General features: G+C 41.2%; 1 protein-coding gene across 1 annotated transcript; it reads left to right on the forward strand.

Annotated features, from left to right (window-relative positions):
- Positions 1-10,571: 10,571 nt before the first annotated feature.
- On the forward strand, positions 10,572-27,204 carry LOC134377603 (adhesion G protein-coupled receptor F4). The gene is made up of 9 exons (XM_063096093.1): positions 10,572-10,658; positions 11,519-11,573; positions 16,653-16,804; positions 17,992-18,243; positions 19,161-20,540; positions 22,706-22,747; positions 23,131-23,190; positions 24,245-24,301; positions 27,129-27,204. Exons 1-8 carry the CDS (start codon positions 10,572-10,574, stop codon positions 24,290-24,292), a joined length of 2,076 nt encoding a protein of 691 aa, XP_062952163.1. The 3' UTR covers positions 24,293-24,301; positions 27,129-27,204.
- Positions 27,205-27,659: the final 455 nt, after the last annotated feature.

A 27,659-nucleotide genomic window follows, 5' to 3' on the forward strand; every position in this document is an offset into this window, starting at 1 on the left:
TCCATGCTGTTGGGTCACATTTGTCCTCAGGAAGAGGACTCTGCCTCATTTGGCAATGGTAGCCTGAGATGTCACCTGGCTGGATTCTGTGGGTTGCTGAGGGAGGGGCCCTCATGAATAGTCACCAACAGTTGGCCGGCTCTAAGTAGGTCATTGCTGGTTCTTTTTACAACAGGAATCCAACTGCCAGTATATTTCACTCCTTCAAATTTATATCAGTTGGATGGCCAGCTGGGCTTGGGCTTAGGTACAACTTCTTTGGCCATGAGCCAAGTGAAAAGCATGGAGCTTTTGAACCAGAAAAGACTCCCATGTTAAGTTAAGCATTTGGAAGCCTGGAGTTGTGAGTCACAGCTAATCAAGGGTTGAGCCACAGGTAGGAAGCCAAATGTGCTGGCTGCCGGTCCTGGACTTTCTCTTTAAGACCATGTAGCCTCTGAGGGGTTTACTGTCTGCACTGACAATGTAAGATTAATCCTCACTAACAGTATGTTTTTTTTGAAGCCTGAGATGGGGAAAGGTAAATATCATATTCCAAGTACAGAGCTGCTCATTTTCTTATCCTTGTATATAAACAAATTCAACATTCAAATCAGGTGCCACCCGATAGGAGAACAGTACTGTGGGTGGAAGCACTCCCAGAAAGATAAAGAATCCCCTTTACAAAGTAAGCACGCAGGCAACTGCAGTGGAAGGAGAATGGGGGATAAAGGCATAGGGCCATGTCAGCTCCTAATTATCCTACTGAGAAGCCAGTATTAATGATGTTACATCACCAATGGAAAGTCAGGCCCACTTTGTGGGTGAGTGGGGTCTGTCTCTATTTTTTACTACAAAGAATCTTCCTCTAAGCAGGGACATTTGAGAAGGCAAAAGCATCATAAGAAAGGTAGAAAAAAAAATGCAGCCAGAAGGTAGAAAAAATGCACCAACCTGAAGAGTCCTCTTTCAAGTAGCATCACTTATCTTAGGACAGTGATAGCATCCTTCTGAAATGAAGCCAGAAAGTGGTTTTAATTTGTCATTTACAGATATATCTGTGGGGTCTTTTCAAGAGAAGGGAGTGGGATAGTCACAGTCCTGGTTTTTCTGAATGCAGAGAGTTAGGCACAAAGAAATGTGACTTACTCAAAGTCAGTATATTAAAGTGAGAATGCAATCCCATGAAGCTATATCTGGACAAACTTTGTAGGGCCCAGTGATACATGATATATTGTACAATGATTTACTTAGGCTGCATCACCTAATCATTTATCTTTTTCTAGTGATGACTACATTCAAAATCCTCTTTTCTACATATTTAGAAATATAAAATATAATATTATTAGCTCTAGTCAGCCTAGAACAGCAGAATTTATTCTTCCTATCTACCCATAACTTTGTACCTGCTTGGTTTTCTCATCTATGAATTGAAGATAATGGAGTCTACCTCATAGGACTGTTGTAAATATTAAATAAATAATGTAGATGAAGTGTTTAGAATAGTATTTGACAGATAATAATTGCTCATAAAATGTTATTTTTTATTAGAGCACCTATGAATACATGCGTACACACAGACACACACAAACACAAAGCAAACACACAGCCATGGTCCTTTGCATGAGTTTGGATGAAGACACTCTCATGGGAACTAGTTAATTGACTTCTAAATAAAACAGTTAAGCATTTGATTTGGTCTGTTCAACATTAGTGTATCAATCAGCAAAATCTGCTGAGCTTACCATTGAACGATCCTTGCACCCAAGGTTACCATGATTGTAATACACAGTTCCCTGACTGGTAAAGAAGAGTGTACACTATGGAGCTCTACTCACTGCACAAACTGTGTCCAAGCTCTGCTTCACTTTATGCCTTCTCCAAGAAGTCTTCCTGGATTGTTCCAACCAGGAATGCTGATTCTCTCACCTGATTTTTTATAATGTTTATAATGTGCGCCATTCACTTTACATTAGCATTTACTGTGTTATGTTGTTTATTTATCTTTGGTGTTTTCGTGTGTATGTATTTTCTTTCCTACATAAGACTGTAAACCTTTGGGAACAGGGTTACTCACTTTTGTATGTCCATGGTATAGAGCAAGGTGCCTTATACATAGAATATGTTCAGTAAATATGTTCAATAAAGCACTTTGATTACACAACCACTTGATGATGCTGGCTTTTCCAGTTCCCAAATGACCCAGTACTTAACTAGCCACCTAAATGGAACAGACCCATTTTTACAAACATCGCCTCCTTGACCTTCATTGCTGTGAAACACAAAATAAAAACTGCCTCTCACTCCTGGTAATATCTAATCGGGAATTTACGTTAGATCTTTGAGGAATGAAGGCCTCTAAATAGAAGATACCAGAATTGAGATGTGTGGAACCATTTAGAGGTGAGCAGAACCATCCACACTGGCTACCTTGACTGTCAGATCATAAAAACTTCCCCCCAAGTGGAGACTGTGTCTTCTGGGTCTGAATTACCCACAGACATTTAGAGGCTCAATAAGAACTCCTTGTCTGAGTCATTAAAAAAATAAAACAGAAATCTCTCTGGTTCTAAGTTAGGAATTAGATCACAATCTACTGATCAATTTATCAGCCAATTTTCTCCAAGTTCCACATCATTACAGGCAAAAAAGCAATAGCCTTATAAATCATCCATAGTAGTGGCACAACCTTGCATTTTATTACCCTCATCTTAATTATACCAGGGCAGTGGATGCAACAGAGAGTCTCATATGATCCTCTGAGATAAAGATGAAGAACTGAAGGACAAACAAGTGACTCACTTTAATGGATTTGCTTCCAACAAGAGAAACCTGTAATTTCTCTTAGGCGTGTTTGAGGGACCCATTGTGGAGTGAATCACAGACTTACACAAGCCTTGAAACTGTGGGCAGCTTTACAGTTCTGACTGGCTTCTCACAACAGGCAGTTGGTTCTCACTGGGGCCTCCTGGATTTCCTTTTCAAAAGATGAACACAATGGGTCATGGTCCCTGAAAGGGGACCGTGGGAGGTGCAGTGAGGGTGTGTGTGATGGTGGGGCACCATGGTGGGGAGCTCAGTGCCGACCTTCCTGCTGGGTGATTCTCCACCTCTTGGCTGCTAGATCTACTTCCTGGATGCTGTGAGTATGTATCCCATGCCAACACTTTTTTCCTATTGAAGAAAGGATTGTTTTTGCACGTATTTCAGTATGCGGAAAATGTGTGATTTGTGATGGTATTTTCTGGGATGCTTGATTCCCGGGAATCATCCTTAACGTTATTTAGAAACTGACTAGCTCAAGGTTGGATTGTTTCCTAAGTCTCTTTTACATCTGTTTTTCTTTAAACAGTCATTTGTGAGGCTCAAATTGCTCACCCTTAGGAGCGAAATGTAAAGCACCCTGTCAGGCAATTACACTCACTGTCCCTGCATTGTCCCCTGGCTTGATAAATTTCAATTCCCTTTCTTTAGACTGCATGTAATGCTGGATATTTTAAAGAAAGCATTCTTTAGTAGTTTCTCCTTTTAGTGAGGCTGATAAAGCTGTCTTCATATCAACTGAAATGGAAACATTGCCTCAGTTACTGCTGAACCTTTTTGCAAAGGCATCTCCCCTCATTTTGAGTGGCTAGTAGCGTGCCATTTGAAAGTCTATATTCCTTATACTCTGAGGACAACTGTGAGAACTCTAAAATGTTGCATTATTAGGTGTATTTTTTTTCAATGTCAGCACTCCAGGGAGCTTTCTTCGTGGAGCAGAGCAATTGACAGGTCTATCAATTTCGTTAAAATTGTATGAGTATCAAGATAATTGGTGAGATGTATGGATGCCTTCCAAATTTGAAATTATGTGATTCTTTAGATCTATCAGGATTTGAATCAACATTCCAATTCTCAGAAAAGACACTGAGCTACAAAGAGATTGGCTGGAAGCCATCTAAAACAGCCAAGGACAGGGTGCTTATAATTCCAACAGATCTTTTATATCTTTCTTTCCCTCAAGGCTCTGTATGAAGTACCTTACCCATGCTTCAGGGGAGAACTGCTGAGAGTGACTAAATGGATTCTCTTATTGAGGTCAAGAAATACTGGGTCTTAAACATATAAACAACTCGATTAACCATCTGATGTTATAATCAAAGTTCTAATTACACTTCTAGAGTGGATGAAGCATGCGGTTATGGAATTAGGCTCGGGAATGAAACATGCACACATGCACACACACACACACACATACACATCCCTAATTGTGGATCACCTAACTTCTAAGTTCCTTGCCCTCCAGTTAACCTTTCTGAATTGATGCTCCCATTAGGCAATGGGATTGACTAAGGGGTATGAGGTGAGTTGCCACCTAGAAGGTTAGTTGAGTGGCAAACTAGTTAGAATAGGCCCTCCCTCAGCCCTTGGGATGCAGTTTGGTGTAGAGGAACACTTGGGAAAGTGTCCTTTTTGTTTGCAAGTATTCCCAGTCCGCTCATCTTTAGGTGTTTTGCATGAAGAGTTTTGAAGGCTCACACCTTCCAATGCATTCCTTCCTTCTTGACTATGCTTACAGTTCCGGGGCTAAGCTTTTTACGTTTTCTTTGGGAGTCCTGATGCCAGCTCACGCTCAGCATGTTCAGACGGGCGGGAATACCTCAGTCTGCATGAGTCATCTACATCAAGCATGTATCAGAAATAAGCTCCAGTACCTGGGCAGACTAAATGTAGTTTCGAATTCCAACTCACTCAGAAATTCAGCTCTAGGTAAAAGGAAGATGGGAGAAGTAGGAGATGGCGTTCCAGAACAGTCAGGGTCTTCTGGGTCTGTCCTGAGAAACAGCATTTTATGAGTTCTGAGTTATGGAGGCAGTGTGGAAAAGACACACACATTGTCATGCTACCCTCTTAGGCCTGTGACAGACATCACTAATCTAACATTGCATGCTTCCTTGCTCAACCTACATGGGGCCTCCCAATCCTTTTTCATGTAGGCTGCAACAAGGAGGAGGTCCATGGTAGGCCTGGCATGAGGGAGCATTTCTTCAAAAATTTTCTAGAGTTGCAAACATGCTCACACATCCTCTAAGATAGAAAAGTTGCCTCATGATTCTAAAGCAAAAACTTTAGGTACTGCATCACCCTCGGCAGGGATCATGCACTCATTCATTCCTGCAACACATGCTTACAGAGTGTCTATTATGCACCTTATGCTCTGCAGGCTGCTGAGACTAGGGAAACGTCAGGTGTTCATCTCCTGACTAGTGACAACCTGATTTTTTTTTTGTGTGTGTCTATTCCAGTAAGTGTGGCCCAATTTCTCCCAGGCTCTGGGGCTAAGAGCACTAATTCGTGTGTTCCGTTGACCACAGTGATTGCCTAAAAGTGGTGTGGGAGGTGTTGATTAGTATAACTTCACTGGGGAGGTAGATCCTTAGACACATAGGATTACTGGGTCTAGCTGCATTTTCTTTTTAACCTCTGAGGATAGCAAATGTTACTTTCCCTCTTTCTTTGTAATCACTATGTTAGAGCAGGGAGCCTGGGTTTCATTCAGCAGCCTAGAATAGCCGTTATTATCATGTGAAAGACAAAGGCGGATGGTAGTGGGTAATTCACACTTTTACAAAATGTACAGAGAGAGGCGGGTGTAGGAGTGGGGAGGAGGAATTGGGGACATATTTCAATTACTTTTGTAGGTCCTAAGAAGCTGCCATTCTAGGTGCTGAGTTGCTTTTGTCTCTGAAATAAGTCATCTTGCAGACACTTTGGGAACAAGATGTGGAGCTGCTCTTATTAGGTGACTAGTATAGAAACTGGAGGGTGTTTGCAAATGACAAATAACTCTTTTTTGACCTCATTGCCACAGACGGCTTCAGGCGAGAATTCTTTTGCATCTTGTTTTCTCTTGCACTTTTTAATTCTCCATTTCCAAATCTGTCCTCCTCTCCCTTATGTTCATACCAAACTTCGGTGTGAATGGCTTAAAGAGTTCCTATGAACACAGGGACTGGCATTAGTTAGATGCCCAACAAATACATGTGGATTCTGAGTCTGGATAGATTAACGTGTTTCCCTCCAAGATAACACATTGTTACGGAACAGCATACTTAAACTCTCCAAAGCATTTTTGATGATCAAGTAAATTTGGTAAAACTTGGGTGAAACAGTCTTCTTACTATAAGAATTCTCAGAGCCTTTGATATGCATGTGTGTGTTTATGTGTGTGTCTTAGGGAGAAGAGGGAATCTGGGGGTGATGGGTGTGGTGTACATTGCTTCCCAAACTGACTTGACCATGGAAACTTTTTGTCTTTTGTGAGACCAGTATTCCACAGAAACCCATTTCAGAACACACAAGTCCTCAGTCAAAGACAGTAGACACCAAAGCCTACATTGTTTGCCTACTAACAGTAAAACAGGCAGATTTCCTGAATTCAAAGAAAATTTAAATCACTGTATACAAATGTCCTCAGAGTTAAATTTTTCTTCTGTCCTATTTTCTTTAACTTTTGGTGCCTGCTATAAACAGCTGGCAAACAAGTGACAGATAATATGTGTCAATCCTAGGCATAAATATGCATTATTACACAACTATTCTGTCATGATACTGCTTATGGTTTTTATTTCTTCCCACTGAATATGAAGATCTTGATTTAAATAGCTAATCACATATCTCCCCAACAAGGTGTTTTTCTGCCACCGTACCCAGAGGGGTTTAAAGAGGGACTTTATGAAGACTCATAATTTTGTTAATAACTGAACAGGACATAAAACAGGAAGCTAATAAATAGTATAAAAGTAATTTAAGCATAATGTAAGTGGAACAACTCTGGCTTCTCCACGTAGAATAGAATCCGGCATTGACTCCAGCCGCTGTTCACTAGGAATATAGCAGGCAGGTTAGCCTTGATCAGCTTCACATCTGAAGGCACATCTTCTTTGGGTACTGCCTGTGGTTTGCTAATGTTTTTCTGGACAATCTGCACTCTTCTTGCCACAGTTAATTTAATGTTTAGATCTTGCATCCTTGTTCTTTTCTTTCCCTCATTCTTTCAAGGTATAACCTCCTACAAACAGGCATTGAGGTAGGTATTGGAATGGTACTTTATTTGTATTTGCAGAAACTTTTCAGTTTGGAATTATGCAAAGCTCAAGTTCACTTTAATTATCAAGTTTTTATCAGTGGTAAATCTGAGAACGTGTGCTTCCTCTATTCTATAAAATACCATCCACTGATTGTGAATTATGCTGGTCATACTTCTTTTTATTTTTTAATTTCCCATTCTCAGGTCCCTTAAGCTCTGCTCATTCTGTGCTCCGCAGAACACTTTGGCTTTTGGCTGCACCAACATCTGAATTCTAATGGGAGGAATCCCATTCAACTCTTTCTGGTGAGAAGAGAAACAATCCGATTGGGGCCAAGCTGAAAACATCTATTCGATCCATCCCCATCAATCAAACTGGGCAAAAAAGAATGCCGTGACTCTTCTTGGGTAACGTCATTAAACATTCTCCCCTAATATCTGTAGTAACTGAGGGAAACATCATATAATTATCATACCAAATGGTATGTAGGTTAAACACCCCAGACTATAACATGAATGATCAATTAGCAGATTAATTTATCCAAACACTCCAGCCAATTACACTCAGCTCAAATTTTGTGTTTCTTATGGTTATGTTTATGATTTCATATGACAAATATATTTTCTGCTAGAATTTTTTTTAGCAGAAAGTGATTTAATATTCATATATGAATTTATGTATGAATATATGAAATGTCTCATTATTTTATAATGTTCCACAAACAGCATAATGGCCTACAGAAAATGCCATGGCTATAGGAGCCTTTACTTTCTGAAAACTATCAGGAGCTGTGTGGACTTGGAGGCCCTAGTTCTGGCTGGGGAGACATTTTTGGGCTTCACAAATGACATCACATCACTGTGCCAAATGCCTGACTTTCTTCCAGCAAGGTTAGCTTTAAGCGAAACCCCTATAAAAAGTGTGGACAGTAAAAGTGGTCCTTCTCCTGAAGCCTGCAATAGTAAATATTAATAACAAAAATGTTATCATTTATAAATGCTTCCTTTTGGATCACCTTAATCCATTTGAATGTGCATTTCAAACCATGTTCTCCAGGTAGAGAATTGGGTTTACCCTCAGTCCCATTATTTGGTCCTGAATGTAGGTATCTTTTCTCCCTGATACATGTACCTTGGGAGGAATATTTCAGTGTAATTGTGAAGAATAGCAAGAAGGAAAGGATTAAAGTGACCACTTTAGTGAAAGAAATGAACAATTTTCAATAATGAAAGTGAATCTTTTAGTCCACATCTGTTTTTCAAATTGCAGGTTGCAATCTATCAGAAGCTTATGAATTTAACTTAGTGGGTGGCAAGAGAACATCAAAGAGTGTCTTGCTTGCAGGTAGAAAGGATAAGTATTTTTACATAAATTTTTAAGTATAAAAACCATGTATTTTTTCAGTTTTATATATAGATACCTAAATACATACCTATACATGTCTGTACATACTAACTCATACTGTAAGATCTGCTCTTCATTGTGTCATGGTCAAATATTTTTGAAAGCCATAGGTATGTAGGTGCAACATAGGGATACTTTTAAGGCAATTTACACTGATTCTTTTGGTACCTTCCTCTGTAATAAGTTAAAAATCTATCCTAAACAATATTCATATTGCAAATTGTTTGGCATACACTTCCATCAATTTACTGCATACATGAGAACTTCTTTCCACCCACACCGTAAGATCATGAATTCTGTACACATAATCCCCACGCCTATGCAAATCCATTACCACACTTTGCCTGGCATTCTGCTGCGTTCCCTTTCCTTTACTCAGACCTGCTCTACAAGATGTTGTTGTAAATCAAAATACTTTCCCCATGTTCATTGGTTAGGAACTTTAAACTCAAAGAAATTTGGAAGCATTCTGTAAGTGCCTGTGGCTCTTCACCTCAGCTGAAGGCTCACTGGACTCATGAACGTCCATCTCGGGCTTCACTCCACCTGGGAAGGGTCTGATGCCAGATCAGTGAGTTTTGCCTCTTCCCTGGCCACAGATTGCCTTGAGAGCGTGGATGGATCAGAGTTAGTTCATCTCCATTAGAGATTAAGGGAATTTATGTTTCCGAGGGCTTAGGCTCTGCCCGGCCTTGTTCACTAGGTGCGATATGTAGGTGATCTCTCGTCTCACTATTGGTTTGACTTGTATATGTTCTCTACTGGACATCCATTATGGAAAGGACAGCATCTTTTATTTCTGTGACCCCAACATCTTGTACAGTTTCTGCAAAATAAGGGGAACTTGATAAATGTTGGTTGATAGAATGAATGATCACCTACACTTATAAAATGGATGAGGAAATAGGCTCAGTTAGGGTTAAATAGTTCAACAGTAGAGATAAGGTTATAATCTAGCTCTTGTTGACTCTAAAATCCAGGACATTTTCACTTTGCTTCATGAGCACTTCCAAAAATATCATTCTAGGAACTTTGTTACCAATAATGGGCTTGAATTGCTCCCATCCTATATGAAAGAAAAGTGGTGATAATAATGATGATGTTGATGAATCTCAGCTTTTGTAATGATACTTTCTTAGAGATTTGGCTTTAAAAGATGGAACTATCAGGAGAAAGGCAAGAAAAAAAGATATGGCAAAAGAACAGAGAGTTATCCTTCAGTGCCTTTAGTTTCTCTGTATGGTAGTTGATTTACAAGAGGGGGTCTTAGTGCTTGCTTCAGGAGCAGACAATTGTGCATTTATCAATTTCACTTCGTTACTTGTCTCCACGAGGCTAGAGAGACAGTATACTGTGGAGGAGTGGCTCTCAACTTGGGGAAATTTTCTCCTCCAGGGCACATCTGGCAATGTCTGAAGACATTTTTGGCTGTCACAACTTGGGAGTGGAGGTGCTCCTGGTATCTATTGGGTAGAAGCTAGGGATGCTGCTAAACATCCTCTAATTCACAGGACAGCACTCAACAAAAAAAATTACCCAACTCAAATGCCAATAGCACCATTTTTGAGAGACTCTGCTATAGATATTAAGAATGGCTCTCCAGCTGGACCATCTGGGTGGAGCTCTTGGCTCCTCCACTTTTTATCTGTGTGACCTTGGGCTCATAGTTGCTCAACTCTTTGTGCCTCAGTTTCCACATTGATAAAATGAAGATAGTAATAGTATCTTACATTATATGATTAAATGAGTTAATGCAAAAAAGGCGCTTAGAATAGTAACTGGCAAATAGAAGTTCTTGATAAATGTTACTATTAAAGAAACTTGTGGATTAAATAATAAATAATGCTTTGGTGAACGTACATCTTTCTTGGTGCTTCCATCATTTCTACTAACAGAGAGAAAGTCTTTCCCCGTTTACATTTTAGCTGGCTTGAAAAATAGATACTGTTGTCCTTTCCTGGGGCAGATTTTTTGGTGTGAATATCTCAGAACACCCAGTGGGTTCACCAAGTGGTTGGTTAGCCTGCTAAGTATTGTGTTAGTTGTGTGCAGTTATCACCTTCAGCTGGGTCTGCCTTCTTTCTCTATTGCAGGTGAATATTCTAATGGGTGAAAATGAAGTCCCAGGCAACCATGATTTGCTGTTTAGTGTTATTTATGGCCACAGAATGTTCCCACTATCGATCCAAGATTCACATAAAAGTAAGTTTGATTCATTCCTACGTGGTCCCAAGAGAAATCCTTCAGTTCCCCTAGATGTCTAAATTTCTGATAAATAACATGCTGTTTTAAATAAGTTTTCAAATGATTACAACTTTACTCCCACTGATAGCAACTTTTAAATAATGGAATAAAGAAAAGTTGAGAGGTGGCAAGGATTTTCCCAAGAAGCAATGTGCAGTAGAAGAATCACTTTGCAAGCCACAGAGAATGCAAACAGGCAGCTGATGAAAGGAGAAAGTACTCACCTGGCAATTGAGCAATTGAGGTTCAGGTCCTAACTTTGTTTCTCACAGTCGTACAACCTTTTCACTTCTGGGTCTTAATTTCTTTATCTATAATATAAAGGTTTTGAAAATAATGTTTATGGTCCTTTATAGGCATAAAAGATTTGTGATTCTATTATTACAACCTCATGATTATTCCTAGTATCTGCTTATTTCTTTCTTCTAAGGATATATAGGATCTAGTGGACCCCATTAGCTCCATTTCATCCTTACAGTGAATATAGGCAGAGAACAGCTTAGTTGTAAAATTGTCATCTCTGTGTTCTCTCTGGACTCTTAAACTTTTGAAAAGATGTGCATAACCCACGAGCTTGACCTTCAGAGCCCAAGTGACCACTGTCAAGGTTCTATCCCTTATCTGAAGGCAGAGTATTCTCTGTGCCCTCATCCATGTTTCTTTCAGCAAGTTCCTGCAATACCTGCACATGGATCTGCTGCAGTTTTCTTTCTAGTTCTGAACACATTTTCTCCTCATATGTACATGGAGCATCTAAATTGAGATGAGAGAGGAGAATCCCACAGTATAGTAGACCTTTTGGAATTTATGTTTTTCAGGATGGAGATAAACTTCTAAGCCCTGAAGAAAAACCCAAGACTGGAAGGATACAAGGTATGTGGCTACAGAACAGTCTTCTTCCACTTAGAGACCGGGCAGAATAAAGGAAGGACATTGTAAAGCTACACAACTATGCCAGTAGTAGGGTTAGGGCCATAGTATTGTTAAAGCAATAGCTATTCTAATTGTATGGCTACAGACTCATAACTAAAGCCAAAACGTTTCATTATTTTAGTTATGCTAAGTTTCCATTTGTATTGTCAGGGCTAGGGTTCAGACCCTTCAAACCCGTTGTATAGACAGGGTCACCAGACCCCTCACGTGCCAGGCTGGGTCACCAGAACCCTCACATGCAGGTCCACGCTAGGTAATTGGGAAAGATCCTGGGAGCCATTGGCAGACGACATGAGCTCTGTCCTCAGCAGTAGCAGTAGCAGCAGCAGCTTGCAGCAGCCTGCAGCAGCAGTAGCAGCAGAAGCAGCAGTGGCGGTGGCCTCTCGGGGCATCCTGGGGGCACTGGCAGCAACAGCCTCCAGCAGCAGTAGCAGAAACAGCCTCCAGCAGCAGTAGCAGCCTCCCCATGGCCCCCTCTGGGGGCATCCTGGGGGTGGGGGGCCCTGTGGATCAGAGCCACTCATCCTTTATTCTTAAGTCCATTACACAGGACACCTGGGTGCACATGTGCAATTATATTAGACATTAAACAAGGAACACCTGGGCACATGTGCATATTTACATCAAATGCTTGGCAAGATTCTGAACATCTGAGGGGCCCTGACCATTTTCCTGTATTTTCCCTACAGCCACCTCTTTAGGGTCCCTCGCTGTACAATCTACTCATTCAGAATCTTCCGCAGTGTTCCCTTAGCGAGGATGACTGATCCTTGAATTCACACATTACATATTCCATCCAAACAGTCTCAACAATCTTTAGCTTGTTCCAGCACCAACTCAAAGTCCAAAGTCTCATCTGAGACTAAAGACAGTACTCCTTTCAGCTGTGTACCTGTAAAAAATAAAAATACAAGTTTATCTACTTCCAAAATACAGTGGTGGGACAGACACTGGGTACACATTCCCATTCCAGAAGGGAGGAATAGAAAGGGAAAACAGGCCTTGAACAAATCCGAAACTCAAACAGGGCAAACACTAAGCACACTGGGGTATCTGGACCTCCAAAGCATCAGGCAGCCTCCCTCCTACAGCTCCATTGGTGCAGCCCATTGAGCTGCCTTGGTGCCTGTGGCTTTTCCAGGCCATCACCGCACATTGCCAGCGGCCCCACAGTTCTGGGCTCCTGGTGGCAGCCCCATTGTCCTGGCTCCACTAGACATTTCCTCAGTGGGGGTTCTCTGTGGGGGCTCTGACCCCACTTTTCTGCTCCCTATTGCTCCGTAGATGACCTCTGCAGTGGCTCCACCCCTGCAGCAGATCTCTGCCTGAGTCCCTGGCTTTTTCATACATCTTCCAAAATCTGGGTGGAGGGTGCCACACCTCCACTGTTCTCGAGTTCTGCTGGCCACAACGCAGCTGCCACCAAGTTTTCCCGCTTGTGCTCTCCGGAGCTGCTGCACGAACCGAATGGCACTTGGGGCCGCCTTAGGCACAGCTACTCCAGCCAGAGCAGCCAGAGTGGAGTGTGGGGAGCAGTTTCCTGAGGGCAGCAGGAAGTTCTCCTAGGCCTCAGGGCCTGTGATGGGAGGGGCACTCTCCAAAACTTCTGAAATGCTTTCAGGGCCTTTGTCCATTGTCTTGGCTATTAGCATCTAGCTGCCCCATCACCAGCTCTTGAACCACTTGAATCAGCTTGGCTTATACTGGCTATTTACTCACAGTCTTGGGCCGTTCTCCAGCTTTCGCCCACAGTTCAAACAGCTGCATTTGCCCAGTCCATCTCTGAGTGGCTGCTCTGCCCCTGTGCATATCTGTGGCTATTCTGTAACTGCTGCCAGAAACAGGCACATAGTAACGGAGGCTAACTTTTCCACATTTTCACCAGGTGAAAACATACTTGAAATTTTGCAGGTGCACCCATCCTTGGGTCATCTGCCCATCTGCATGTGGCACTCTTTTTTTCTGTTTATATGGCACCCATCAAACCATCAGATTTAAGTGGCACCCTCTGAGCCATTTGCCTCCTGACAAACGCGACATGCATTTACTACATCATCTCCAGAGCACAGCACACCATCCACCCCTAGGTCCCATAACTAGAGTAGCCAGGGGATCTCTCTATTTCTGCCACTTTCCTGTTTCCCCAAGCCAACCAATTTGATCTGGGTATATTGGACATAGTTAGTGAATTGGGTCACTTGTGGGTTGCCTACTAGTCCACCCATAGGCTGCTCATGCTTCACTTTCTGATGAGCAAAAGTCATTCTAGGAGACACACAGTCTCCCCCAACTCACCATTGGGTTTGTCATATGTCTTTGGTGTCAGAAGCAGGGATAATCTGTTGCTGTACTTCAGCTTCCAGGGCATGTATTGTGTTTCCAACCTGTCTGCTTTCTGCTGCAAATCTTGAAACTGTGCCACTTCATGCGGTTTCTGGTCCATGTTGGCTCGCAGTGCAGTGAGCAACAGTCAGACCCTGGTCAACAGGAAAGTGGCCACCGGGTACCACATACTCAAAGGTAGCCACATTTCCTCCTCCTCTGGAGGGACTTTCTGCTTCTTTACCTGCTTGGCATCCTACCCATGATGCCAATTGCCAGGCTCTTTTACCTGCCCAGAATCCTGCTACGACTACACAAATTGTCTGGTTCTTTTACCTGCCCAGTAATCCTGCCAACAATACCAGTTGTATGGCTGAGGCAATTGCTTCAACCTGACAGCAGGATTCCGACCATTGCCTCAGCCATACAGACACTGATGTTGCAAGCATGCCCCCAGACCATAGACTTTCCAATTGAATAACAATCTTTAATAAGTTCTCCATGTTTACCAATACTTATAGATTTTCTTATAATTATATCATCATCAATGGCACAGTCAATGAAGCAAGTTGGCAAGTATTCACATGTGTTTTAGAATAATAGACAAATGTCCATTTTCAAACCCAAAAGAGAAATCTGTCTGAAATAATGAGCCAACAAGAGGCAGAGGAGGAGGAAGGCCAAGATTCATTAATTCTTTCATTCAAAGATTATCAGGTGCTTAAATGTATTCAATAATCTGGTGCTGAGAGTTCTGTTAAAGCAGTGTAAGATGGATATCATGGCAGTGAGAATGGTTACTCTTGAGAAGTGACAAGTAAACTAAGGAGGTAATCATTAGTAGTAATATGGTGAAAGCATGTGGTTCTCACCCAAATAGTAGGGAGTAACTGGATTCTGCACAGTAATAGCCAGGTATTCTTTTGGTGGCAAGCACATTTCTATATAGATGTAGAATTGAGAAAGAGGAGAGAAAGGTAGCTAACATTTATTGAGCATTTACGACAACACTGATCTAAGTGTTGTACAAGATGCAATCTCATTCAATATTTATAACAACACTATGGCATCATCTCCAAACTATATGGATGAAGAAATTGAGAACTACTTCAGTTAATTAACTTGCAAAAATTGACACACTTGGTAGATGTCAAGGAAAGATGCAAACCCACTCGCGTCCTTTCTCAGTAAGTGAAATCATCCACAGAGTTGTCTGAGCCATAAATACGCATGCACTCCACGACGGTCATCCAGTTGGTCAACTCATTTTATTGATTTCAACACCTTGATAGTTCTCAGCATCATCGGCTTTCCATTGCACTGCCAATACCATAAGGCAATTATTCCTGGGAATACTTCAATGCTTCATTCTTAGACTTCCTGCCTCAGTCGATCCATTTTGACCCATGGACAAGTTTTTGTAAATAAAGTTTTACTGGAACACAGCCATGCCCATTTATTTACATATTGTCATTGGCTGCTTTCACTCTACAAAGGCAGAGTTGAGTAGTTGTGACAGAGACCCATATGGTCTGCAAAGCTGAAAGTATTTACTCTCTGGCTAGGGTTGCCATGTTTAGCAAATAAAAATATAGAACACCTGGTTAAATTTGAATTTCAGATAAACAATGAATAATATCACAAGAGTCATACATAGACAAAAATTTTATTTGTTATATTTATTCTTTTTGGATTCTGTATTTGTGAATTTGCTTACTCACTGAAATTTATTTGTAAGCACTGCCTCAATACTCACAGACATGCACAGAGCACCAAAAAAATTAAGTTGCCTGATGCACATGTTCCCAGCTGAGGCTGGACAAGGTGACCACTGCCTTCTTGTTCTAGTCCTCATACTGTCAGCACCACACTCTCCCGAGTGAGCCACGGGCCGGCCCCTAGTCCTCATACTGTAACCAACTGTCCTTCTTCAGGGTATGTAGTGCCACTTTTTTTTTTTTTTTTGCATTTTTGTGCCTTTTTTTGGGTGATTTTTCTGTTTAATGCTTCATTCAGGCATGAGTTATAATGCTATTGGCTATGAGTTCAATGTTAATGAATCAACACGATACATTAAATAAGGTGTCTTTAAATACAAATACATACAAAACAAGGTCATATATTGATCAATTGATGAACATGTTGTGAGCAAAAGCTCACAGGAATCTAACGTTATATTTCCTTAGGAGCAATGGTTCAGTATTTGCTAATTCAGTGTCCTGTTAAGAATTGACAGTATCTGAAAAGAAAATGAACATTTAACTGGGTTTCCTGTATTTTGACTGGCAACTCCATTTATGTGGTCCTTTACAAAAAAGTTTACCGACACCTGCTCTATGCTATTGTTAATGATCTTTCAAAAATAAATACAATCATGCTTTCTGGTAACTACCACATTAGTACAGCATTCAAGGCTGTTCGTGACTTAGCTCCTGCTTTTCTTCCCACTCTCACCTCTCGCCACCCCCACCCCCTGTCCCTATGCATTCTGAGCCAGCCTTTCTGAATGACCTGTAAGTCCTCTTTCCATGTGCTCTTCACTCTGCCTGGACACTAGCTTCACAATCTGCCTGGCTGTGGGCCCAGTTCAATGTCACCTCCTCCAGGAAGCAATCCCCAAATCTCCAGAATGAATTAGATGCATTTGCCAGAGTGTGGAAATGCTAATTAGGTCTTTCTGTCTTTCTTCCTTTTCAGAGAAATGCCATGGATCTTGCATCTCTTTTTCCAACTGCAGCCAGCCTTGTGCTAAGCACTTTCGTGGAGAAATAGGATTTATATGTAATCAAAAGAGGTGGCAAAAATCAACCGAGACTTGTACAAGCCTTTCCATGAAAACACTCTTTAAGGTGATTCATTTGCATATTATTGGTGACAGAAACCAATCCCCCAGGAGGTGGTAGAGGCGTTTTTAATGTGATCTGTTCAGCATGACAGTAAGTTTCAGGTCTGGATTTAGGAAAATCTATGGAATGGGTTAAATTTGTTTCTTGTCCTTCCTTTCTTACCCAAACTCTCAGGTACTCCTTCCTCTCTTCACTTTCTCTGTTTCTTCTTCTCAGAATCTTCTCAAAAAAAAAAAGATCTGAAATTCATTTACACTGCACTGTGTAAATGCCTGCTTACAGGTTACGTTTTCGTGGTAAAGGTGGATTTGTATGCCTCTTGTGCTAATCAGTTATTCAACTAAATGTGTCTAGAATCAAATTCATTGTGATATCTTTTTCTAATACTTTCAATCACTTGACCAAAAGAAAGAAGAGATATATGATCCAGAGGGAATAGAAATCCAGTGAATACATCACATCTCGGTTAAAATTCATATCTCCTCTCCTATATCCTTAGTCCACTTATCCTTTGTCCACTTAGCAACCATTTCCTCAACGGTCTCTTCAATCTCATTGAAGCACACAGATCTCTACATTTTCTAAAATTTTAACAGTGGCTTTATAAAGTGATTGCAGGTGAAGTCTTTGTCACTCAGCATAGGCGATCACATGAAAGTCCTTGCAACTTTAGTGGCACTCAAAAGTAAATTAAAGGAAATGAATTATTGCTTTGCCTTATTCAAAGTCACATTCTGAGAGACTGTAGGTAAAAGTATCAAAGAATGAGCAAAGAACTTTTAATTAGTGAAGTCTAAACTTTTTGAAATTCCAGTTTCTTAGCATTCTGTGTTTGATCTGCCAACCTCCAAATACCACTTCCTCCTAAAATTCCATGTAGCTCCTCTTTCCCCAAATCTCTGGAGAAAATCATCTTGTTATAACAAGATGTTAAATTCATTGTCTTGAAAGCAAACTCCAGTAGGAAAAGTCGATATCCTGATCTTTGTGGGAATGTTGGTGGAATCTATTGCTTGTTTGTGACCCCACCTTCCCCTCTCTACTTTGCAGCATCAAAACCACTGTTTAAGATTGCTTCCTTCTTTATCTGTTTTCTTCATGTGGGTTGTTTGTGTCTTTAGCTCCTTTAGTCTGACATGTTAGGTACTTAATCATTTCTGAATGGGACATTGTTTGTTTTTTTAAAACAGGACTCAAATGGTGCATCTCGCCTTTCCATAGCAGCACCGTCTATACCTCTGCACATTCTTGACTTTCGAGCTCCGGAGCCCATTGAGAGCATAGCTCAAGGAATCCGCAAGAACTGCCCCCTTGATTACGCCTGTATAATTGATGTTGTGAAGTCATCAGAAGTCACATCAGGAAACATTGCATTTATAGTGGAATTATTAAAAAATATTTCTAGGGACTTGTCCGATAACGTTACTCAAGAGAAAATGAAGGTACTCTTCATTAATTTCATTAAAAGCACACTTTTCTTTTTCAAAATCTTTCACTTTAACAGTTTCAAATGTACTTTTCAGAGTAAAAACAACAACCACAACAACTATAACAACAACAGCAGGCATTTTACCTCAATTTTGCTTATTGGTTCATTCTAGTTTATGGAAGTTTGCAAGAAGTTAGAACCTTTTTGTACACATTTTTGTACACACTTAATATTTTAAAGAAAATATCACATAGTGGTGGCTGTTAAAAAGACTCAGGCAACTCTAGTGTTTTCAAAAGTATGTTCTGTGGAACACAATTGTTCTGAGAAATGTTAGTGGAGGTTCCATTTTTAAAGGGGAGATGCATAGTACAGCAGTTGTAGGAAGTTCTGGGTCAGACAAATTTAGGCAGATTTCCTTATGGCAAGACATTTTAGAGCTTTTAATGTGCTAATGAACTTTGGAACTCTTTTTTTATTATTTTTAATTTTAATTTATTCTTTCTTATTTCGTACTTTTTTTTATTGGTTATGAATATTCATGAGATATGTAAGGGGGAAATGATACAGGAATATGTATGCAGTATTTTTCAAATTTAGATTACCATGGAACCTACCCCCACACCCTCCCTTAAACAATCATTAATGTCTCAAGGAAAGGTGGGTTCCACACATTGTAGTTCAGAAATGCTGCCTTGGGTACAATAATAAAGCAAGAAAACCTCAGCTGTGATACTTTTTTAAAAATTCCTTTACTTTTCTTCCCTCTGTGCAGCTTTTTTAATGTGGGAATTTTACACAGGGAATTTGAAGAGAAATATGTCAAGTAAGATCAAATAATTTGATTTTCAGAAATTTCAGATTTTAGGAGTCAACTCTGTACAGTAATGTGTAAATCCTTAGTATAATATCCACTTTTCTCCACTGCAGAGCTACAGTGAAGTGGCCAATCACATCCTCGACCCAGCAGCCATTTCAAACTGGGCTTACATTCCTGATGAAAACGCCGGTTCGGATTTGCTGCAGTCAGTGAATTTATTTGCCGGGCAACTCCACATCCACAATGAATCTGAGAATATTGCAGATGAACTCTTCATTCAGACAAAAGGGTTTCACATCAACCACAACACCCCAGAGAATAGTTTCAGCTTCTCTATGAGCACAAATAATAAAACAGAAGGTATCTTAGGAATGATAGAAATTCCCAGACAAGAACTCCGGAAGCTGCCAGCAAATGCATACCAAGCCATCAGCATGGCTTTTCCAACCTTGGGGGCCATTCTGAAAGAAGCCCACTTGCAAAATGTGAGTCTTCCCAGACCAGTAAATGGTCTGGTCCTTTCAGTAGCTTTACCAGGAAGGTTGAAAGAAGTGTTACTCACCTTTGAAAAGATCAATAAATCCCGAAATGCCAGGGCCCAGTGCGTTGGCTGGCATTCCAGGAAAAGGAGGTGGGACGAGAAAGCATGTCACATGACATCGGATATCATGAACAAAGTGAAATGCCGCTGCAACTATACCAACGTGGTGATGTCTTTTTCCATTCTGATGTCCCCCAGATCTATCACAGACAAAGTCCTGGACTACATCACCTGCATCGGGCTCAGCATCTCAGTCCTTAGCTTGGTTCTTTGCCTGATCATTGAAGCCACAGTGTGGTCCCAGGTGGTTGTGACAGAGATATCATACATGCGACATGTGTGTATTGTGAACATAGCAGTGTCACTCCTCATTGCTAACGTGTGGTTCATCGTAGGCTCTAACTTCAATCTAAAGGCCCAGGACTACAACTGGTGTGTTGCAGTGACGTTTTTCAGCCATTTTTTCTACCTCTCTCTGTTTTTCTGGATGCTCTTCAAAGCACTACTCATCATCTATGGAATATTGGTCGTTTTCCGTAGGATGATGAAGTCCCGCATGATGGCCATTGGCTTTGCCATTGGCTATGGGTGCCCACTGGTCATTGCTGTCACCACAGTTGCTATCACAGAACCAGATAAAGGCTATGTGAGACCTGAGGCCTGCTGGCTTAACTGGGACAACACCAAAGCCCTTTTAGCATTTGCCATCCCAGCTTTGGTCATTGTGGCCGTGAATCTCGTTGTGGTTTTGGTTGTTGCTGTCAACACTCAGAGGCCCTCTATTGGCAGTTCCAAGTCTCAGGATGTGGCCATAATTATGAGGATTAGCAAAAATGTTGCCATCCTCACCCCACTGCTGGGACTGACCTGGGGTTTTGGGATAGCCACTCTCATAGAAGGTGCTTCCTTGATGTTCCATATAATCTTTGCCCTGCTCAATGCTTTCCAGGTAAGTTCGAAGAGGGAGACTTTTCTGTGTTATTCTGGCTAGACAACAAAATATGGCTAAAATTATAGAACACAAAATGTTCCTTCTGTTTTCTTCCATATCTTAAGGATATTTGGCTGTGGCATCTCTCACTCTTATTGATTGTTAAGTTGGCTTTGGCTGATCAAGCTGGTTGGGTGGGAATTTCCTTCCTTCTTTCCTCATGGATCTACCTGTATCCCTTCTAAAGTTTCAATGTCAGAAAAAGTTAACCTTCACTTATAGAGGACTGTTCTTTGGTCAGGGATGGGTGAGGCTATACTCACATAGTATACCCCAAAACAAGCACAATTTTTGTCCTTTCACCAATGGTTTGGGAACTCAGTGGAATAATAGCCACTTTCCATAGTAGAAAGAGATGTCCCTTGCCATTCACTTTGGGTGTTAACCAGTCAGGCGTTCTCATTGAACCTCTCCCCTGCTGTTCCCTGTGAAATAAATGTAAGTTGTTGCCATATACTATCTGATCTTGGGACGGTCACTTTTCTCTGGGCTTCAGCCATCTCATCTGTATAGCAAAGAGATGGATCTAGAATGATCTCTATTGTCTTTTTCTTCTCTAACATGCTTGGTGAGGCAAGATTGTCTCTCTTAAAGTTGTCTTACTCCCTCTTGGCTACTCAGCTTGCACTTTGAAGAAGGTATTTTTAGCCAGACTGCTTTTTGTACTTATGAGTAGTAAAAAATTTGTAAAGTCCATATTCTTAATTATGCTTTTAATCAGGGGTTGGCAAATGATGGCCTGCTGTCTGTTTTTGTAAATAGGGCTTTATTGGAACACAGCCATGCTCATTTGTTTATGTTTTTCCCATGCCTGCTTTTGTGCTACAATGAGTAGTTGCAATAGTATGAGCTGTAAAACCTAAAATATTTACTACCTGGTTCTTTGCAGGAGAAATTTTCCAACTACTGCTTTAAATAATATAAATATAAATAAAGTAGCAAAGTATTCCTATTGACATGTCACTATTACTTTATTTAAAAGCATGATACAAAATATAAAGCAGAGAAATTGGTAAAGGGCCACCAAAAATGATTACACTGTGTAATGTTGAATATACCAATTATCCCCATTTGAGCATCACATATAGCATACAAGTATTGATATTCAACTCTGTACCTCACAGATGTGTACAATCAATTACGTTTCAATTAAAAAAAAAAAGAAAAAAGTAGACTTTAAAGAAATGCCAACTCAGATCAGTTATATATCTTACTCATAATTTTTTAAATAACAATGGGACACATTTATTTCACTCTTCTCATTGCATTGCTTTGAAAACAACTTAAGGTTTTTTGTTTTTGTTTTTGGGAAATCAAAAGCTCTTGGACTTTTAATAAATCTCTCCACTCTTGAAGTTATTCTGGTGACTAATGATCTCATCCTCTTTCTTACTTTGCAGCTTAATTAAGCCCCAGGAAGTTTTGTTCTGTATTTCTTTTTCGGGTCATTTGTGTTTCTCTTTTCTTGATAGAAAAAAATACCCAAATACTTTTAGTTCTATACAATCCACTTTTCTTAGCAAGCTTTCCCTGTGACTCACATTTAACGTTTTCAGTCGTCTGATCAGTGTTTCTTTACCATGAAACTATCCTTAGATAGTGGAGAGATTCTGGTCTCACCGGTCTCTGTCACTTTCTCTTTCTTTTATGCAGAAACTTCATCTACCTGCTCAGAGGCCCTGGCTGCCTACTTACCAACTTTTAATTCCCTCTTGAAGTAGACTAGAACACAAGTTTCATTTTCTTAAGACACCTTCTATGATTGTGATTTTGAATAACAAGAGTCCATGTCACGTGTTACTGTCATCATGAGTAAGAACCACTATATCGATATTTGGGAAGAAAATAAAATGATTTAATAAGGTCAAAAACTCTATTCTACAAATGTAGCTATTAATATCAATAACCCTCATGCATAGTCCCATGAGAGTAATCCTCTTACAGGAGTGGAGACAGATTCAGAGGAAATAGCCATCAATGCATTTTTATCTGTATCAATGGAAACTGAGGTTGCTAATATCTAATAACTGCCCTAGCAGGTATCTACAAGAGTGGTATTAAAATAACAGGTAGGGTATTGTTTGTAAGACAGTCCCTCATGATTCTGTCGCATTTTGCTGCAGGGTTTCTTCATCTTGCTGTTTGGAACCATTATGGATCACAAGGTAATTTGAATTTGTCTTACTCATTGTTAACGATTTCCATGTGGCGAGGGAAGCAGGAGGATGAAGTGGTTTTGATCGGAGCATAGTCCAGGGGAGTTGAGTTTGTGAGGTGATTCAGGGTGTCAGCTGTGTGAGGAAAAGAGGCGAGAACTATACTCTCATTTCTTGCTCTTTATCAAATCAACAGGCGGCTGGGAGTGAGTTCTGCTGGTGAAAAGACCATGACCACAATTTTAATCTTAATCTCAAATCCAGTGATAACCACACCTCAACTTTTCTGCCAGGGTTACTGGCCTCAAAGTTTCAGGACATGAGTCTGAGCCTTGGGGGTTCTGTTTCCTCTGACATCTGTCAGGTATTTCTCACTGTCATTGCTTCTTTAGATAAGAGATGCTTTGAGGATGAGGATGTCTTCACTGAAGGGGAAAGCGAGGGCAGCAGAGGTAAGCCCGCCCCGCTCGTCTCAACACTGGAGGGTGTCCTCTTCAATTATGCAGAGGCAAATACTGTAGCCTCGTGCTCAGGATGTGTTAGCAAAGAGAATCAATAGGGCATATTTTATTCATTCATTTCTTCATTCAATAAATTTGGAGCATCCTGCTAAACCTGAAGGTCAGCAGAATATACCCTTCAAGAAAATTTTCCACATTGAGTGTATTTCAGCTTGACATTTGACCCTTTGAAATTGGACCACATAAACCAGGGATTATAGATTAATAAAATGTGAGAGCTGGGAAATGAGAGATGAGTTACAAATGAGAGTCTAGTCCAGTCCACTCATTTTATGGTACGGAAATCCAGGCTCAGAGTACTTATGGGATGTTCACAAGGACACCCAGACAATTAGGAGCAGAATCATGACCACGACCAACTGGCATCAAAATCCCTTCCCATTGTCCTTCTTCAGGACTCTTTCCAGTAAACCACACTTCCCTTGGATTGGAGTATCCACGTACTTACAGACTTGAGAAAGACTTTGGACCTAGCAATCTGTCTTTTAAGGAACCAACTAAAATTGCCAACATTTCTGTATTAATTAGAAGTTATTTGTTTAACCAACAAATTCTCATTTAGAGCTACTTCCTTAAAAACAAACAAAAAACTTTCTGGATACATGGATAACTACCATTCATGGTTAGCTAGTACTGTGTACTTTTAGTATCATACTTTATCAATTCTAAGATAGGCATTTTTCTTCATATTTTGATATTTCTAAAATTGTAATGTATCTTACACTCAATGACATGCCATGGTTTAATTGGCAAGTTTTTTAAAAAAATTTTTTATCAGAACATAAAAGTAACAATGTAGCTTATAATGTTAGATTCAGTAAAATATAATTTTTCTGTGCAGCTTTGTTAATTTGGATACTTCTCTTCATGTCTTCATTTTCACATGTTTATCTCTAGGCGGGCATAGACATAAATGTAAATGTATGTTCTTGTTTTGTCAGTGTCATTACTCATTGTCATCACTGTTATCCCCACTCCCATGTAGAATGCATCATTAAGCCCAACCAATGGACCTAAGTTAGTGAATCGCTGAGGATGAAATGTGAGTATTAAATACTTAAGAAGAAACTTCACTTGCAAGTTGTGTCAAGACACCCAGTGCCCCTTGTGAGCATACTATGGCCTGCCATGTGATGCTGGTACTAGGTGGGAGGGAAGAGGGGGACATATCTTTCAGAGGATGGAACTTTTTTATTGCCCAGCACATAAACGAAAATATGTGCATCTTCTTTAAAACCTATGTGATCTCGGTTTGCATAACCAAACCATGAGCATGCTTTTATTTTCTGCCCTCTGTGAGCAGATGCTGCCATTGCACCTGCATTAATACAAAACACACCCTTGTCTGCAGCGCTCACATACCTTAGTCCCATCTTGTCAGTGGGTGTGACATTTACAATATGCCCATTGTCGAGAAGGGAGATTTGATTGATTGAAATTACAAAGCATCAGGCCTGTATCTCTCTAATGAAGTGGGGCCCAGAATCATTCCTCGGGGAGTGTGGGTGGGGTTGTGGCAAATTAGCTGCCTACTCACGGCAGCTCCTGAGACTTATTTCTACACAAGTGAAACCAGGGGAAAACAAATATCAGGCAACCATGAATGGGAGAATAAGTCACAAAATGTCAGTCAGAAGCCTCAGCAGTAATAGGGGGATGTGGGCAGGGATGACCAACCTTGGAAATGGTTTTGTCTTGGAGAGGTTTCATGGCCTTTCTGCACGGATGTGGATAAGTCTCAGATCTCAGAGTTGTTTTGTTGTTTAATTAAAAAAAATTTTTTAGCACTATTTGGCAGCAGCCACATTTTTCTTTATATTCCTTCCCTTTCTGAGTCATGGCCCATATGTATTGAGCAATGGGTTGAAACGATCTCATGGAACCAAAGATAACTCTGAGTTGGAAGAACCCTTAAGGGACCTGTGTTAGATCCTACAAACTGATGTGCTGCTGTGAGACATTGGCACATGGCCCCAGGGATAGGGAGAGAGAGTAAGGGGGCTCTGTCATACACATTGACTGGTATGTATGGGGTGCGGGGAAAACAGAGAGGGGAAAACATCGGCATATTATCCTTAACTAATTGTCCTCACATTTGGATTTTTATATTAGAATTTATAGAAGGTTGACCCTCCTGACCTCTGCCCATTTCCTAGTCCATAGGGTTTTTCCATGGTGGAACATCAGCAAAACATTTCTTGACCTATGAAAAACACAGCTGGGCTTGCTTTCTAAAAGAAAAAAAAAATATGGTCCTAATTTGACAACAACCCATTTTAGATATCAGACTGTCTCAGGTTGGGCAGGCCCAGCCTCCTGCAGATTCTGTATCCAGCCATTCAAGGGAGGAACGTGACTGAGGCCTTATCTCTAGCTAGTTGGGCATATTTGGTTGGAGAAAATCAGCAGAAGCCAAGACCAGGGACTGTACTACTTACTAGAGTTGGTGAAGTTCAAAAGGCTTATACTGGAATTAGGCGGAAATCTAGGAAGGAGATAGGAATGTGCTAACAATACTCCCCAACGAAGTTCCTCATCACATAATTCTTTAACTTTCAACTTCTTTTTTGAACCTATGAGGTAGGTGATGAACTGAGGATTGCATTCTTTCAGCATATACTCCACAGGTGGGCCTGTGCCTACTAGATTTTCTCGGTAATTGGGACCTATGCTTTTCACATCTGCACACGCGTGACCTCAGAAGGTTCTTTAACAGCAACTGAGATCACAGTAGCCCATGTTGGGGACACAATAACCATTAGAGCACAGGGTTTAGGGCAGAATTACAGCTCAGGCACACTCGAGATGTTTGGAAAGCCCAAGGCAGAATCGCAGTCAGGGCAGGGCCAACTCACAGGGACAAGGCCATATTTCAGACCTCAAACCAGAATTCAAAATCAAAGACTGACCGGGACTCAGGAGGTAGGCAGGATTCCAGGGGTGAGAAAGGGGGCGGGAGATCAGAACTGGACTTGCCCTGAGAATTGAGGCTCCCAGTGTGGGTGGAAGCCCCTCCTATCCCAAAGACCTCAGGTCAGGATTGTTCTTAGTAACAGAGTTGAGAGAGGCCTTCCATGTGGTCCTGGGGTCAAGGAAGGAGAACTGCAGAGGTGTGAAACCCGGGAAGTCTGCTTCAGGTAGAGAGTCTACTTGGGGGAAGCCCACCGGGCAGGCAGGGGCGAGAAGGAGACAGCACTTTTAGGGCGAGGCCACGGCTGCACAGCGCCCTCTGCTGTTCACATGGAGGGCGAGCCTTTAATACGACTCGGGCGGTTTTACCCAGTGTGATTCCGGGTGCCCCAGGAAGCTCTCGGTTCCTCCAAAAATCTTCCACATATTTGTTTATGTTTAAAATTCTCTTAAAAGGATATAGAGTTCTTCACTCCACAAATGAAAAGTGAGACCGACTGAGCAACTACCCCGAGGGAAGCAACACGGTTTACAACGTTAAATTGTAACTTCAGAGCGGCAGTCATTCTAGAGACCAAGTTCAGACAGCAGAGGACAGCGGGCGCTGAGCGCCGAGTGTAGTGTCGAGAGAGCAGCACAGAGCAGGCAAAAGGCACGGAGAAAATACAGCTGCAGAACAGCCTTCCTACTGTGTGACCTTGAGGAAATTACTCAATGTCTCTGTGCCTCATTTCCTCATCTGTAAAACGGGATTGATAATAGTACATAACTCTCCAAATTATTTCAGGATTAAATGAGATAACACATTAAAAAAACCCTAGAATGGTTTATGGCCACCCTGAGGAAAAAAAGAACAAAACAAAAACAATAGCAAAAAGCCCTGTAATAGTGTCTGGCTCAAACTATCAATAAATGCCAGCTCTTAATCTATTAATCAGTGTTCCAACCATTTTGCCCAGGCTGTCCCGTTCCTCGAGGATGTCTGAGAGGGGAGCTCCATGAGAAGGACATGGAAAGCAGGCTGGAATGAGGAGGGACAACCAAGCTTCCTTGGAAGACTTTCTCTGCCAGGAGTGACCATAAGCCCTCGGTGTGAAAATGTTTGCTGAGGATACCATTTGGTGACTCTGCTTTAGGGAGGCTGATCTACTGACACTTTGACCTACCCATGACTTGCAAGAGACCAGCTTCTTGGTCAACCTTGGCAAGATTAAGAATCAGCCTGCAAACCATTTTCTGACCTCCTGGTGCTGCTGGGCCCCTCTGGACTTGGTCTACTTTCACTCCCTAGGCCGGCTCCATGGCTCAGTTGTCCTTTACACTGCGTGGGTCCTGGGCACTTTGGGCGATGGGAGTTAGATCCTATTTCGTGGGGGTGAGGTGGGTAGCAGTGGGAGGGTGGTGTGGCAAGAGAAACACTGAATCTGCTTTGGAGACAGTTAAGTCCTGGTAGCTTTCCCAAAGGCAGAGAACAGAAGAGTAGTAAAAGA

The sequence above is a fragment of the Cynocephalus volans genome, chromosome 5, assembly GCF_027409185.1.
Source record: "Cynocephalus volans isolate mCynVol1 chromosome 5, mCynVol1.pri, whole genome shotgun sequence".
Taxonomy (NCBI): Eukaryota; Metazoa; Chordata; class Mammalia; order Dermoptera; family Cynocephalidae; genus Cynocephalus; species Cynocephalus volans.